This window comes from Cupressus sempervirens, chromosome 1 (genome assembly GCF_028749045.1).
Source record: "Cupressus sempervirens isolate cs-2001-9-10 chromosome 1, ASM2874904v1, whole genome shotgun sequence".
NCBI lineage: Eukaryota > Viridiplantae > Streptophyta > Pinopsida > Cupressales > Cupressaceae > Cupressus > Cupressus sempervirens.
The window spans coordinates 4,249,315-4,266,809 of NC_143118.1; the positions used below are offsets into that span (position 1 = coordinate 4,249,315).

At 39.4% G+C, this 17,495-nt stretch overlaps 2 protein-coding genes across 9 annotated transcripts in view; both read left to right on the forward strand.

Moving 5' to 3' along the window:
- The window catches only part of LOC149575848 (uncharacterized), a 273,561-nt gene that overhangs the window by 225,365 nt on the left and 30,701 nt on the right, over positions 1–17,495 (forward strand). The window lies entirely within an intron of this gene.
- LOC149575851 (uncharacterized) lies at positions 14,499–15,734 on the forward strand. 2 transcript variants are annotated; one of them, XM_089810899.1, is made up of 2 exons: positions 14,499–14,889; positions 15,008–15,734. In XM_089810899.1, exons 1-2 carry the CDS (start codon positions 14,547–14,549, stop codon positions 15,319–15,321), a joined length of 657 nt encoding a protein of 218 aa, XP_089667025.1. In that variant the 5' UTR covers positions 14,499–14,546; the 3' UTR covers positions 15,322–15,734. Both variants share the same exon structure in this region, with proteins under 2 accessions (XP_089667025.1, XP_089672726.1).

Consider the following 17,495-nt stretch of genomic DNA (forward strand, 5'->3'; position numbering starts at 1 on the left):
TGGTTTCTCTATTCTCTTCCTCTCTTTTTGTCATTTTCAACAAATAGAAGGCCTTTCAGGGTTATAAGAAAGAGAAATGTCAAAATAAATCATTCAAAAATGCTCTATTTTTTTATGTTTTTAAGTTGCTAATTTGGGCTGCCATTGTTGAAGATGATAGTTGCAATAGAGATCTTTATCTTTGGAAATATGAGTGTTATTACCGTTATTGTTATGTTCAGCTGAAAAGGACACTTAAGTTTAATGACATGTGTCATTCACATGCATTGAGGCATGAAAATTCAAAGAACTATTATTAATTATAGGAGTTATGGGAATCTCAAGAGACCTTCAGTTATAATGTGAAGAGTCTCTGCTATTGTTATATATTCGTAGCTACCAAAGGATATTGTACACTTGAACTTTTATCATCAATAAAATGATTATTTGTTGTGTGGCTGGGTTTTCCCCTTCATTCTAGAAGGGTTTTCCCAGGATACCTTCTAGTGTTGATTTTCTGTCTAATGTTTTCTTTATTATTGTATTTCATCTTTAGTTTCTGGGCTCTAGTTTTAACATGGTATCAGAGCCATGTTTGGAAGCATATAGATTGGTTGATCGTCTAGAAGGAATCATTAGAGTTTCGGTTGCATGTACAGAGGGAAAGTTTGCATGCAATCACAGAGTACTCTTTTGATGTCGCATGTCTTCAAGGAAGCAATAAACAACAAGTGACTGGAGATGGGGCTCAATATATATGCATACATTTTTGAAAAAGTTGGGAGGCATTGTCATGAAGGTTAAATGTTGGTTGCAGTGACTGCATGCATGATCAGGGAGTATCGTTTATTTTCATGGTTTTTTTAATCATTTGTGGATGTTCAAATTTGTTGAAGGAACTCGTATATTTTCTTTTTTGTATTTGATTTAATTCAAAGCAATGGTTTTTACAATGAAGAACAAGTCTTACTCAGTATTATGGCATATTGATCATCGGGTTTTTTTTGTTGTTGTTCTGGTCAGTTCAAGAGCATTGTACTTATTTAGAAATGGAAATACCTAAGCTATGTCACGTTACTTAGTTCATTTTGTTATTCCTTTCTGTTCATCATCGTGGAATATGTACTCTTTTGGCGTCATCATCTTCTTCTATTGCCTGGCCTTTGTAAGTCGACAATTTGTCATTTGTGCCATTTCTTATTCTCTTGACTGCTTGATCGTCTCATTGGCAGCATTTGAAATTATTATTTTTCCTTGACGAGGTCAGTTGTGTGAGCATTGAGTCTTTTGTCAAAACTCGATTAGCTTCTAAATGCGCAAAAGATTTTGATAATGACAATACTGCATATATTATTCAGAATTATTAGTATCTTTCCAGAATATGTTAGAGAGTCTTGTACTCTCGTGTGATATGTATTTGGAGGCGCCTATGTGCAATTGTCTACGAAAGAAATTGTCCTGAAATCATTTCTCAGAATTCACGGAATGAGTGGATAGTTTGTAGATTTTTGTGTATTGGAATGAAGACGTTAAAGGTGTTGCATGTGGCTATTCATTGATGCAATGACAATGATTGTCAGTTTTTTTTGTCTTGGCCTTATGATATGTGAGCTCCTAACGGCATGGTAATTGGGAGTTATGGAATACTGCTATTATGATTTCCTAATCGTTTCTCCTTGCCACGTCTTCTTCAACACATGTGAGGATGTGCATTATATCCACTCTTTATTTATCAATTTATGTGCTCATTCTTGATAGTGGCATGTAGTTTCTATGGGAATTGAATTAGATTTTATTGTATATCGGATCAAAATGGCCTAGCTATAAGTTTGATCTTTTGGCATCAAAATTTCCTATTTGCAATATGTGTGAGTTCCAGGTTTTGATGCATTGAATAAAGTTGAAGAGGAAGACCTATCAGAAGTTGATAAGGCTAATAACAACATTGGAGAAAATCAAAGAGCTAAGCTTTTCTTCCTTGAATATTGATTTGATTAGTGTATGTTATTTTATATTTATGAAGCTGTAGAAAGAGAATAATGTTTTCTCACCAGCATAGAGGAAAAATATTTTATGATTATATTTCCCATATAGATCATAATGTTTTTGAAATTGTATGTTGATTTTCCTCTCTTTTGCAGGATGCTACAAGAAGTATCAAGATGAGAGTGTTGCTTTGCATCCGGAGGGAAATGTTTCAGCTTGAGAGGGAGATTTCATTTGTTGTTTTCTAATGATCAAAATAGTCCTGAATTAATCTTTATATAAATTCATTTATTCTCTCTTCGTTGCAGGATGCAACAAGAAAGGCAGTAGGTTTCTTTAGGAGATGTTGAGCTTTAAAGGAGATATTAGCTTTAAAGGGAGATATTAGCTTCAGAGGGAGGCTACATAATTAAGAGGGAATGCTTATGGAATCCCCTTCATTGTTATATATGCTTGTGATGCTTTTGGTATTTGTAAATTTGACTTAAGTCGATCTAAGTCTTATTTTGTTATTGTTGATGTATAGCATTAGTAGAAGTAATGATAAAATTATGTTATTTGAAATCTGTTCATCAGATGTATGCTTACACACACACACATACACACACACACGTTTGGATGATTATCATAACACTCCATATTAATGGCAGACATTGTGATGTGTATGTTATCGGGGAGCTTTGTGTTTTACCGCCGATCACATAAACTGTTGCATTGTTATTGTTTACTTTAACCAGGGTAACGTGACTCGCGGTGAGTCACGCGAGTCAGCGAGCTGCGCTGACCTCACCAAGTCACAATGACTCGTGACCCGCGAGCAGCGAGTCACGAGGAGTGACTTGCGTGACTCGCGTGACCCGGCCTCCTTGACTTGGCCGTGGCAGGCTTGAAACCGGGCCTTTAAAATATAATTTTTTACATGTTTTTTTTAATTTTTTTTTTTTTTACATTTCTCACTCATATAACCCTAAAAGGGCTCCCATAACAGTCTATAGTGAAAAGAAGAAAGAGAGAGAGAGGTAGAAGAGAAATAGAGTTTTCTTGTTTTGCAACCAGCTGAAAGGAGGAGAAAAGCTTGCATTTGTGACATTGGAATTTGCATTTAGATCATCAAGGAGTTTATAGGAGCTCTTCTCAACACTTCCCAAAGCATTTGAAAGAGGTAAGACTTGATTGTTTAGATTTTGATGATTTTTTTGTCTATGCTTATGGGTTTTTTGCATGAATTTTTTTTGTTTGTTTATGAGTTTTTTTTTTTACTTCAGATCTTCATAAAATGCAATGCTGAAATGGTAATATTTGCTCTAAAATGTCTTATTGCAGCAACCTTTACATTTTTCCTTAATTAAGTCATAATGGCTTCTAGAGGTAAAAAACCCAACCTCTCTAAAGGCAACAAAAAAGATGAGTGTTGAAAGTTCACCATAGAATTTCCGGGTAGAAAGAGAAGTCAAACAAAATGCCTATTTTGTAAAACCATTAATTGTGGGGGGATAAATAGATTAAAATACCATATTGCTGGCTTACGTGGTCATGATATTGAGCCTTGTGGAGCTACAACTATTGAGGCTCAACGTTTTTGTTATGTAGCCTTGGAAAAATATGAACAAGAAAAAGAATTAAAAAAAAAACAATTAGAAGAGTTAGCTTTGATTGATTCTAGTTCCCTTCCACACTCATCTACAAATGTTTCCGAGTCAGTAGGTTGTGTTGGAGAAGGTTCTTCCCGTCACCCCTATCGTCCTAGTGCTTCTGTTGCTCGTGCTTCTTCTACATCTATTCCTTGCACTTCTAGTGATGCTACTGCTGTTGCCCCTTCTAGTAGTGCTGCTCTTCTTCGTCCTAGAGTCAAAAAATCTAGTAAGTTGGACAACTTTTTTGTACCGCGTACCACTCCTGGTGCACAACCCTCACTTGAGAGCATGGGCTGGAATAGGGAGATACATGAAGCTGGAGTAAGAGCAATTTGCAAGTTTTGGTTTATCTGCAACATTCCATTTTTAGCAGCCAGGTACTTCAAGTTTTCAACTTCATTTATATTTGATTGTTTTACGTTTTAAGTTTTAAAATTTATATTCAATTTTATACTTTCAACTTGATGTTGAAAATTTGAAATATGCTAATTAAAATATTTTTATAAACGTAATAGGACTCCTTATCGGCAGGGGATGATTGATGCAGTTTTCATCTGTGGTGCGGGGTTCAAAGCCCCCACTGAAGATGAGTTGAGTGGCCCCCTCTTGCTAGATATGGTTGAGGAGATGAAACTTGAGTTGGAGGACCACAAAAAGATTTGGAGCCAAAAGGAGTGTACCATCATAATAGATGGATGGACAGATAGGAGGTCCAGAACCCTCCTAAATTTTCTTGTTTCTAGCGGAGGTAATGCATCATGCTCTACTTTTTGAAGTCTAAATTTTAATGTATACTATTATTGAATAACGAAAATTTTGTTTTATTGAGTATTGATTCTTGAATGATAATTATTTTATTTAATTTTCACTTTCAGGATCCACCATGTTTTTGAGGTCCATAGATGCTTCCTCATGTGTGAAAAATGCAAAATTCTTATGTGAGACTATTGAGGAGGTCATAAGCGAGGTGAGGGAAGACAATGTTGTCCAAGTGGTGACAGATAATGTAGCTAATTATGTTGTTGCAGGTAAAATTTTAATTTCTAACTTTCTAAGTTCTACTTCTAAAAAATTTGTTTTAGTTTTTCATTAAATTTTGAAAATTAAATTCTTTTTAATACATCAAAAATTTTCATTGTTTACTAACTAATTTAAAATTGCTGCAGGAAAACTATTGATGGAAAGACACCCAAAATTTTTTTGGACTCCATTTGCGGCCCATTGCATCGACCTCATGTTAGAGGATATTGGCAAGCTTGTATGGGTGAAATCATGTGTTACCAAGGCCAAAAATCTTTGTAAGTTCATCTATAATCATGCCTTGGTTGATGCAGGAGCATCCAGAGGTATAAGGGCAATCCTGTGTCACCCAAAAAAAATGTACTTAGACTTAGTTTCTGTTTCATGTGTTTTCATTTTTGGACACCCATTTGGGTCAAATAAAGGTTCCAACTCTCACAGTTCCACTATCAGTGTGCTAGTAAATCCGGAAAAAATAGGAGTATGTAATTGGGCCATCATTTTGGTAAACTAGAAGGTGTGAATTGGCCAGATGAAAGTAATTGTGATTTAGAGCATTTTAGAAAAAGAATCAGGTCAAAAGGCCCCACGGTTTGAAAGTTATTGCAGTTTTTCGGGTTTTGGAGACCTCCTAAGAATGCTTCAAAGTCAGGTTAGGGGCATTAAATGATTTCGAAAAGGGCCGAAAAATGGGAGACAAGTAAAGTTGGTCCATAGGGCTATAGAGCGCTTCGAGAGCTTTTCGAAAATGTAAACGGTTCGTCAATCGGAGCTACGGTTCAAAAGTTATGCCTCCCGGAAGTTCGGTTACCGTTTCTGGATTCTTCTAGATTTGCGCCGACTTCTAACGCAGCTTCTGGAGCCTTCTATTTGGTCGATGAATGCCTACTAGCACTTTCTAGAATGTATTCCTAGTCCTTAACCCTTCGAGGTCTATTTAAAGAGATTCCTGGCATTGTAAAAGGCAGTTCGGAGTGGAGTTTGAGAGGAGGTACTGAAAGGAGAAATTATCTCCACATTTATGCTATTGTAAGCCCTTACGGCATGTTTTGAAGTTTATTTTCTCTATACTGAATGTACTAGCTTATTTTTCAGTTAATACAATTTCCCTTTTTCTGTTGTGTCCATTCTGTTCTTGGGTTGTGTCCCCATCAAGTGGTATCAGAGCGATTTTCCTAAGTGTGTAGATAGAGTGCCGACTGTGAGGTAGTTTGCACCCGGACTGTGTGGTTGTGGGTTCGAGTTAGAAGATGCCTCCACGAAGAGAGCGTGGCGGAAGGGCCAGAGCTATTAATCTTGAGGAGGTTAGAGCCCTCCAAAGGCAGGTACAAGCATTGCAAGAGGAGCTCCGTAGAGGAGCAAATGTTGCCGCAGGTGACGACAGTGAGGATGACAATGAAGAAGAAGAAATGAGACCAGAAGGGGAATTTGATGGGGAAGTTCTGAATCATGCAGAGGAAAGGCTTTTTAGGGCCATTACTAAGTTTGGGAAAAGACCTACAATTGAAGTGGGTGTATTTTCAGGAAATCTGAAACCAGATGAGTTGATCGATTGGATCAATGAATTGGAAGAATACTTTGAGTATGAGGATATCAGGGACCCAGATAGGGTTAAGTTTGCAAAGGCCAAACTGAAAGGCCATGCCAAAATCTGGTGGCAAGAAGTTCAATTGGAAAGAAACAGAAGAGGAAAGGAGAAGATCACAAGATGGGATCGCATGGTGGACAAATTGAAAAAGCAGTTCATTCTTGTGGACTACGAGTTTGATTTTTTTAAGAAGATGCATGGGTTAAAGCAAGCAGGAAGATCAGTCCAAGAATATACAAAGGAATTTTACCGACTCTTGATTAGAGCGGGGCATGCAGAAGCAAATAAGGAGAAGGTTTCTCGTTATATCAGTGGGTTGCGACTTAGCATCCAGGAGGAATTAAGTTTAGTAAGAATGACCAGCGTTGAAGAGGCATACCAGTTTGCCCTACGAGTTGAAGAGAAGCTGAATTAAAGGTTTGAAGGAAGACAAAGAGGGCACGGTCAAGGAGGAAGGGGAAGCGGTAGATCATCTGGAGGCCGCAATGAAACCCAAAAGAAAAATGAAGATGTGGGTACTAGCAGGAACCAGAGGAATGAGGGTTTCAACCGCTCCCATGATCAAGATTTTGGAAATCAGAGAGGAAGAGGTAGAGGACGTGGACAAGGAAGAGGAGGCTTTTGTGGTACCTGTTTCCATTGCAATGAAGAAGGTCATCGTGCCTTTGAATGCCCTCAATGACAAGGAAGGACAGATAGGAGAGCTGAGGGCCAAGCTAGGGTTGCTCATGTGGATGAGAATGCACAATCATCACATTCAGAGGATGCAGAAAGAGGAGAGACCTTGGTAAATGAAAGAGTCCTACTAAGTGGTGAGATTGAACCAGGACAACGAAGGAGTTTGTTTCGTACCAGATGCAAGTGTGAGGATAAATGTTGTGACGTGATCATTGATGGTGGTAGCACTGATAACCTTATATCAGAAGAGATGGTCTCTAAGAGATGATCTGATCACTTGGCTTTAGCTTAGAGACCATCTCTTCTGATACCAAGTTATCAGTGCTACCACCATCAATGATCACGTCACAACATTTATCCTCACACTTGCATCTAGTACGGAACAAACTCCTCCGTTGTCCTGGTTCAATCTCACCACTTAGTAGGATTCTTTCATTTACCAAGGTCTCTCCTCTTTCTGCATCCTCTGAATGTGATGATTGTGCATCCTCATCCACATGAGCAACCCTAGCTTGGCCCTCAGCTCTCCTATCTCTCCTTCCTTGTCGTTGAGGGCATTCAAAGCCAGGATGACCTTCTTCATTGCAATGGAAACAGGAAACACGGAAGCCTCCTCTTCCTTGTCCACGTCCTCTACCTCTTCCTCTCTGATTTCCAAAGTCTTGATCATGGGAGCGGTTGAAACCCTCATTCCTCTGGTTCCTGCTAGTACCCACATCTTCATTTTTCTTTTGGGTTTCATTGCGGCCTCCAGATGATCTACCGCTTCCCCTTCCTCCTTGACCGCGCCCTCTTTGTCTTCCTTCAAACCTTTTATTCAGCTTCCCTTCAACTCGTAGGGCAAACTGGTATGCCTCTTCAACGTTGGTCATTCTTACCAGACTTAATTCCTCCTGGATGCTAGGTCGCAACCCACTGATATAACGAGCAATCTTCTCCTTATTTGCTTCTGCATGCCCCGCTCTAATCAAGAGTCAGTAAAATTTCTCTGTATATTCTTGGACTGATCTTCCTACTTGCTTTAACCCATGCATTTTCTTAAACAAATCAAGCTCGTAGTCCATAGGAATGAACTGCTTCTTCAATTTGTCCACCATGCGATCCCATCTTGTGATCTTCTCCTTTCCTCTTCTGTTTCTTTCCAATAGAACCTCTTGCCACCAGATTTTGGCATGGCCTTTCAGTTTGGCCTTTGCAAACTTAACCCTATCTGGGTCCTTGATATCCTTATACTCAAAGTATTCTTCCAGTTCATTGATCCAATCAATCAACTCATCTAGTTTTAGATCTCCTGAAAATACACCCACTTCAATTGTAGGTCTTTTTCCAAACTTAGTAATGGCCCTAAAAAGCCTTTCCTCTACATGATTTAGAACTTCCCCTTCTGGTCCCATTTCATCTTCTTCGTTGTCATCTTCACTTTCATCACCTGCGGCCACAGTTGCTCCTCTACGGAGCTCCTCCTGCAATGATTGTACCTGCCTTTGGAGGGCTCTAACCTCAGGATTAATAGCTCTGGCCCTTCCGCCACGCTCTCTTCGTGGAGGCATCTTCTTAACTCAAACCCACAACCACACAGTCCTGGTGCAAACTGCCTCACAGTCGGCGCTCTGTCTACACACTCAGGAAAACCAGCTCTGATACCACTTGATGGGGACACAACCCAAGAACAGAATGGACACAAAAGAAAAAGGAAAATTGTATTAACTGAAAAATAAGCTAGTACATTCAGTACAGAGAAAATAAACTTCAAAACATGCCCTAAGGGCTTACAATAGCATAAATGTGGAGATAATTTCTCCTTTTCAGTACCTCCTCTCAAACTCCACTCCGAACTGCCTTTTACAATGCCAGGAATCTCCTTAAATAGACCCCGGAGGGTTAAGGACTAGGAATACATTCTAGAAAGTGCTAGTAGGCATCCACCGACCAAATAAAAGGCTCCAGAAGCTGCGTTAGAAGTCGGCGCAAATCTAGAAGAATCCAAAAATGGTAACCGAACTTTCGGGAGGCATAACTTTTGAACCGTAGCTCCGATTGATGAACCGTTTCGACCCTTTTCGAGGTCATTTAATGCCCCTAACTTGACTTTGAAACATTCTTAAGAGGTCTCTAAAACCCGAAAAACTGCAATAACTTTCAAACCGTGGGGCCTTTTGACCTGATTCTTTTTTTGGAATGTTCTAAATCACAATTACATTCATTTGGCCAATTCACACCTTCTCGTTTACCAAAATGATGGCCCAATTACATGCTCCTATTTTTTCGAGATTTTCTAGCACACTGATAGTGGGATTGTAAGAGTTGGAACCTTTAATTGACCCAAATGGGTGTCCAAAAATGAAAACACATGAATCAGAAACTAAGTCTAAGTACATTTTTTTGGGTGACACAGGATTGCCCTTATACCTCTGGATGCTCCTGCATCAGACACCTAGGTAGATTGAAAAGTGACCCTGTCTCTTTATGAATGGTAGAGGAAATCCCAAATGGGAAACCTCAGCTGCTGAAATCCAAGTTGAGTCCTCGATCGGTCGTCCTTTCCATTTGACCAAATACTCTTCATACTGCTTGTTTCTTGTACTCCTACCCACACGATGATCTAGAATGTCTTCTATCTCCTCCTTCTTAGAAGCAGGAATTGGACATGGCTCTAACACCAGCTCCTCATCTGCACCATCATCATGATACTCTGTTAAATCTGCAATGTTGAAAATGGGAGAAATGTGAATACGATCTGGCAGCTCCACCTCATATGCATTTCCTGAGTCATGTTTCTTCAAAATTTTGCAGGGGCCAAATTTCTTCATTTTCAGCTTGTTGTAAGTACTGGCTAGAAATCTTTCTTTTCGTAAGTGCACCATGACTAGATCCCCTACTTGGAATTCCTTATGTCTTCTCCTTTGATCAGCCCTAGCTTTATACTCTTGATTCATCTTGGTAATGTGTGCCTGAACCTCCTCATGTAGACGCTTGATATGTTCAGCAAATTCTTCTGCTCCAGCACTTGTCCTCTCCCCTTGCTCTATCTTCCTCAATTTTGGTGCAGTCCTTGGGCTATTCCCATATACAATTTGGAATGGTGATTTTCCAGTACTCCTATTTATAGAGTTATTGTAAGCAAACTTTGCTTGTGGTAGAATCAAATCCCATCCCTTGGGCTTATCCCCAACTAAACATCTCAGCAAATTGCCCAGACTTCTGTTTACCACTTCTGTTTGGCCGTCAGTTTGTGGGTGATGCGTGAAACTGAATTTCAAGTCGGTTCTTAACTTTTTCCACAATGTCCTCCAGAAATACCCCACGAATTTAGTATCTCTGTAAAAAACTATACTCCTTGGAAGTCCATGTAGTCTTACCACCTCTTTGAAAAACAAGTCTGCAATATGGACAGCATCATGAGTTTTGTGGCCTGGAATGAAATGTGCCATTTTGGAGAACCTATCAACCACCACGAATATTGAGTCATTACCCCTTTGTGTCCTTGGCAATCCAAGAACAAAATCCATACTTATGTCATCTCGTGGCCTTGATGGAACAGGCAATGGCTGATATAGGCCAGTATTGTGACTAAACCCTTGGCAACTTGACAAACCTGGCAACTCTGTACAAACTTCTTCACATCCTGTGAAATTTGAGGCTAAAAATAATGTTCTCTAAGAATGGCAATGGTCTTATCTCGACCAGAATGTCCTGCCATCCCTCCACTGTGTTTCTCCTTAATCAGATTTTCCCTCATGGAACTCTTTGGAATGCACAATTGGCTACCCTTGAACAACATGCCATCCTGAATCAAATAGTCTAACTGCTTGGTTCTATCTACAGCAACAGGTTCTTTACAAGCTTTCCATGCTTCAGCAAAATCAGGATCCTCGGGGTACAAATTCTTGAGTTCATCAAACCCAACTACTTCAACCTGCATTATTGTAAGCAACAACTGTCTCCTACTTAGTGCATCTACAACCCTGTTAGATTTTCCACTTCTATGCTTCAACACAAATGTATAACTCTGCAAGAATTCTACCCACTTCATATGCCTCTGATTCAATTTACCTTGGCTATTTAGGTACTGTAATGCCTGATGATCAATATACAAAACAAATTCTTTTGGCAATAAATAATGCCTCCATTTCTTTAAGGCCTGAATTATTGCATAGAACTCTTGATCATAAACAAAATACTTCTTCTTTGCATTATTCAATTTTTCACTAAAATATGCGATAGGCTTACCTTCTTGGCTTAATACAGCCCCAATAGCGCTACCACTGGCATCACAATCCACCTGGAAAACCTTTCTAAAATCTGAAAGTGCCAACACAGGTTGTTCTGTTACCTTCTTCAGCAATTCAAAACTTCTCGCAGCTGCTGCAGTCCATTTGAACTCTTTTCTATCCCCTCTTATTGTATTAGTTAGGGGTGCACATATGCCACTGAAATTCTTAATAAACTTCCTGTAAAAACTAACCAGACTATGAAATGATCTTACCTCAGTAGCAGACCTTGGAGTAGGCCATTCCAAGATGGCTTTTACCTTCTTTGGATCCATTTTGAGACCTTCAGGTGATATAACAAACCCCAAATAGACTAACTCCCTTATTGCAAAGATACACTTCTTCAGATTAATTAACAGTTTCTCTTCCCTTAGCCTTTCAAGGACACTACGAATATGTAGTAAATGTTCTTCCAAAGTCTTGCTGAAAATTAAAATATCATCCAAATAGACAATAACAAATTTTTCCAAAAACTTCTTAAGTACCTCATTCATGAGCCACATGAAGGTGCTTGGGGCGTTCGTCAATCCAAAGGGCATGACTAACCACTCGTAAAAACCCTCCTTGGTCTTGAAGGCTATTTTCCACTCATCTCCTTCTCGAATCCGTATCTGATGATAGCCACTCTTGAGATCTATCTTTGTGAAGTACTGAGCTCCACTCAAGCAGTCCATAAGATTATCCATCCTTGGCAAAGGAAACCACTACTTGATGGTTATCCTATTTATAGCTCGAGAATCTTTACACATCCTCCACTCTCCATCCTTCTTTGGTGCGAGTACTGCAGGTACTGCACATGGACTCAGGCTCTCTCGAATCAAGCCCTTCCTCAACAGCTCCTGAACTTGTCTATTTAGCTCCTCTGTTTCAGCAGGAATCATCCTGTGAGCAGCCTTGTTAGGCAAACTAGCTCCTGGAATCAGATCTATCTGATGACTGATTTGCCTTACTAGTGGCAATCCATCTGGAACATTATCAGAGATAATATCTCCAAATTCCCCTAGTAAATCTGAAACTTCAAGTGGTATTTCACTACTACCTTCTTTATCTTTCCTAGGAATCAAAGCATAGCACATATGCTGATGTTTCATGCCATCTAAAAACTTCCTTTCATCAACAAGACAAATCCTAGCACTGCTACATACCTTTTCACCTTCCTTTTTCATGGGCTTCAATTTGTGGCGAACTCCATCCTTTGTCAGAGAGTATGTGTTTGCATGTCAATCATGTACTGCATGTCTATCAAACTGCCATGGTCTACCCAATAATAGATAGTAAACATCCATCGGAATAACATCACAGAGAACTTCATCATGGTAACTCCCAATTTTGAATTTCACTAAACATTGTTCAGTTACCAAGACCTTATGATCATCTTTTACCCAAGCAATCCGATAGGGCTGGGGATGTTTCTCCCTCTTGAGCTTCAGCTTAGAGACCATCTCTTCTAATACCAAGTTATCAGTGCTACCACCATCAATGATCACGTCACAACATTTATCCTCACACTTGCATTTGGTACGGAACAAACTTCTCCGTTGTCCTGGTTCAATCTCACCACTTAGTAGGACACTTTCATTTACCAAGGTCTCTCCTCTTTCTGCATCCTCTGAATGTGATGATTGTGCATCCTCATCCACATGAGAAACCCTAGCTTGGCCCTCAGCTCTCCTATCTCTCCTTCCTTGTCGTTGAGGGCATTCAAAGGCACGATGACCTTCTTCATTGCAATGGAAACAGGTACCACGAAAGCCGCCTCTTCCTTGTCCACGTCCTCTACCTCTTCCTCTTTGATTTCCAAAGTCTTGATCATCGGAGCGGTTGAAACCCTCATTCCTCTGGTTCCTGCTAGTACCCACATCTTCATTTTTCTTTTGGGTTTCATTGCGGCCTCCAGATGATCTACCGCTTCCCCTTCCTCCTTGACCGCGCCCTCTTTGTCTTCCTTCAAACCTTTTATTCAGCTTCTCTTCAACCCGTAGGGAAAACTGGTATGCCTCTTCAACGCTGGTCATTCTTACCAGACTTAATTCCTCCCGGATGCTAGGTCGCAACCCACTGATATAACGAGCAATCTTCTCCTTATTTGCTTCTGCATGCCTCGCTCTAATCAAGAGTCGGTAAAATTCCTCTGTATATTCTTGGACTGATCTTCTTGCTTGCTTTAACCCATGCATCTTCTTAAACAAATCAAGTTCATAGTCCATAGGAATGAACTGCTTCTTCAATTTGTCCACCATGCGATCCCATTTTGTGATCTCCTTTTCTCTTCTATTTCTTTCCAATTGAACCTCTTGCCACCAGATTTTGGCATGGCCTTTCAGTTTGGCCTTTGCAAACTTAACCCTATCTGGGTCCCTGATATCCTCATACTCAAAGTATTCTTTCAGTTCATTGATCCAATCGATCAACTCATCTGGTTTCAAATTTCTTGAAAATACACCCACTTCAGTTGTAGGTCTTTTCCCAAACTTAGTAATGGCCCTAAAAAGCCTTTCCTCTGCATGATTCAGAACTTCCCCGTCAAATTCCCCTTCTGGTCCCATTTCATCTTCTTCGTTGTCATCTTCACTTTCATCACCTGCGGCCACAGTTGCTCCTCTACGGAGCTCCTCCTGCAATGCTTGTACTTGCCTTTGGAGGGCTCTAACCTCCTCAGGATTAATAGCTCTGGCCCTTCTGCCACGCTCTCTTCGTGGAGGCATCTTCTTAACTCAAACCCACAACCACACAGTCCTGGTGCAAACTGCCTCACAGTCGGCGCTCTGTCTATACACTCAGGAAAACCAGCTCTGATACCACATTTATGCTATTGTAAGCCCTTAGGGCATGTTTTGAAGTTTATTTTCTCTATACTGAATGTACTAGCTTATTTTTTCAGTTAATACAATTTCCCTTTTTCTGTTGTGTCCATTCTGTTCTTGGGTTGTGTCCCCATCATTGGTCCTCAGCACTATGAGGAAACAAATGAAGGGAAAGGAGTTGGCTCGTCTTGGTATCACAAGATTTGCCTCTAACTTTATCACACTAAAATCCTTGCCGAGTTCAAGGTTAGAGTTGAGGTGCATGTTTGTTGGTCCAGAATGGAGTTCCTCCTCCTTTGCGAGCAACCCTGCATAGATGCAACAAAATGCATTTATGATGATGATGATTTTTGGGAGCCATGTTCGAAGATTGTGGAGGTAGTTTTAAATTTAAATTTTAAATTTTAAAAGCTTAAGTCTTAAAATTTTATAAATTAATTTGTCTCATACATATTTTTGTTTTATTTTCATTGTGCAACTTTGCAAAGTTTCATCATTCACTAAATTAATTTTTTGTTTAATTGTTTTGTAGATCACCGAGCCCCTTGTAGCCCTCCTACGAGTTGTTGATGGCGAGAAGCCCTCTATGGGCTACATTTATGAGGGCATGGATAGGGTCAAGGAGACTATTAAGGCCAAATATGTAGGAGTTGAGGAAAACTATGGCCCTATTTGGGACATAATTGATAAGAGATGGCAAAATCAGCTTCATAAGCCCATCCATGTAGCATCTTATTACCTCAATCCCGCATACCATTTTCTTGATGATTTCAAGGCAGATGAGGAGGTTCTTAGTGGCCTATACACAGTGGTATCGAAGATCTCCTCTAATCCCACAAATATATTGCTTGAGATGGATGCCTATAATAATGCATCAGGGCCCATTTTTTCAAGTCAAATTTGCAAAGGTTGTACAAAATTGCAGCCAGGTAAAGATTGCAGCTTAAGCCTTATACAATCTAGTTTCTAAATTTCTATCTTTAAACTTAAAGTTCAAATTTTGAAATGAGACTAATATTTTTTTATTTTCCTTTTTTCAAAATTCAGAAAGATGGTGGCAAATGTTTGGGCCTTCAACCCAAAACCTTCAGCAAATCGCCATCCGCATTTTGAGCCAGCCAAGTAGCGCTTCTGGATGTGAGCGCAACTGGAGCATGTTCGAGCACATCCACTCGAAGAGGCGTAACAGGTTGTCTGTGCAGAAAATGAATAGTCTAGTCTTTGTGCACTACAACCTGCGCATTAGGATCAGGGAGATTTTGGATAGTGACACCTCTTCGATTACTCTAGAGGAGGTTGATCTAGAGTTTGATTGGATCACTGAGGCTACTGATCCTGTCTTTGATGATGAAGATCTATAGTGGCTTGACCAGGCAGATTGAGAGGGCCAGGCTAAGGCTGTGGCTATGGCAGCAGAGGACCAGAGAGCTCCAGTTGTTCCTAGTGGCACCTCACAGACATTGGCAGAGCCAGAGGCAGAGAGTACAGTTGATCCTAGAGGCACCTCACGAGTTGATGCTATGGCTACTGAGACATCCAGGACCTACCTTAGACGACTGATGCTATGGCCTGAGCTTGAGGTTGGGGTTGAGGTTGGGGATGAGGATGAGGATGACGATGATGATGACGATGACGATGAGGATGAGCCTGAGGGTGAGGATGATGATGAGGACTCCGACTAGGAGCCATAGCTGTAGACTTATAGTCTCGTTTTAACATTTTGTTTAATAGTTTAACAGTAACTTAATATATGATCAGCATTTGGAACATTTGAATTTGATGATGACTGTTGAATCTTGATGTGTTGGATTTCATAATGCATAAATGATAATACATATACATTTTGATGGTTTGCATGGATTTATCTTAGTTTGACTTTAATTACTAGCAATATAGTATTTACTTTTAGCAATTTACCTTTGTAAGTTTGTAAGTTTGTAGTATTGTACATATGTAATCGATGTTTGACTTTTAAGTTTTAAGTTTTTAACTTTAAGTATGTGGCATGTGCATTATGATCAAATTATCTTCTATTTAATGATGTTATTGTGTCTTTACCCTTTATTCAATAATGGGTGCATGGAATGTTTTTAAATCTTAAAAAATCTCAAAATTTTGAAGTTTTTTCACTTTGCCGAGTCACTGCCGAGCCGGGTCACGAGTCAGAGCCAGGTCACAAGTCAAGTTACCCTTGTCGAGTCCGAGCCGAGTCCGAGTCTCGTTACACTGACTTTAACTAACAGATGGTTAGTTATGCCTCCGTAGAGGCATGACCCTATGTGGCCAAAGGCCACGTAGAGTCATGACTTTACAGGGCATGAACTTTCAAGTTTCACATATGTATATAAATGTAAGTGCAGATCGATGGGAAAAATAATCAATCTATGGCATTACAGTCCCAACGATCTGCATTATCACTTTGTAGGATAACTCTCAGCATTATTCATTGGAAGGCAATTTACATATTCTCTCCACATCCTCAGCAATCTACATTGTAAGACATTATATCTTCATCAACCCTTAGCACAAAAGTTAAAGACTCAACAATCACCATTGGGAGAACACACTATGCATCTCTGGTTCAGCGATTATACAAGTAAGGATATCCATTATTGTCTATATCTACGGCATTGGTTTTATCTATCAGAGATCACCAAAAAACTAACATGGTATCAATGTCATTCTAATAAGAAACTCTATTACTCAGAATTAAAATCTAAAGTCTCAGATTTATAAAAGTTAAATTATATTCTTAAATCAAAATGGTGAATCATGTAAGGCTAGAGGATAGACTTGAGGGAGCATCAAATTTTTCATCATGGAAAATTTGAGTCATGATAATATTAAGAGAAATGGAATTAGAGGAGTATATAGAAACAAACGTATCCATGCCTAAAAATGATCCAGATAAAGTAACATGGAAAAGACACAATAACAAGGCAATGAAAATTATAATAGATTCTGTAAAAGATTATATACTTCCATCCATATCCAGTCTCAAGACTGCATTTGAGATGTTCTCCACTATAAGAGATACATTTGAAATCAACAATGCTAGTGGATTATTAACCCTAAAACAAGATCTACTATATATAAAGATGAAAAAAGGGGAATCTATTACATCATATTTTCTAAGGATTTCTGGGTTAAAAGATCAACTTGCAACAATGGAAAATCGAGTTGATGACAAAGAACTTAGCATGATAGCATTAAGAGGACTTCGTCTATCTTGGGAAACATTTATTCGAGGCCTAAGCTCCCGACCCGAGCTTCCTAAATTTGATTTACTAAAAAATGAATGCACACAAGAAGAATCTAGATTAGTCTTAAGAGGATTAAGTATAAATCAAGAGGGAGACATTCAAGCGCTTCATGCAAATTCAAACATAATAGAAGGGAAACTGACAAATCATATAAGAAACATGATTAGTCCAAAGTTAGATGTTTCAAATGTGATAAAATTGGTCACTCTCATAACTTGTGCCCTGAACGGAAAAGAATTCAAGCGGCCTTAGCTGAAATCAAAGTAGAGGAA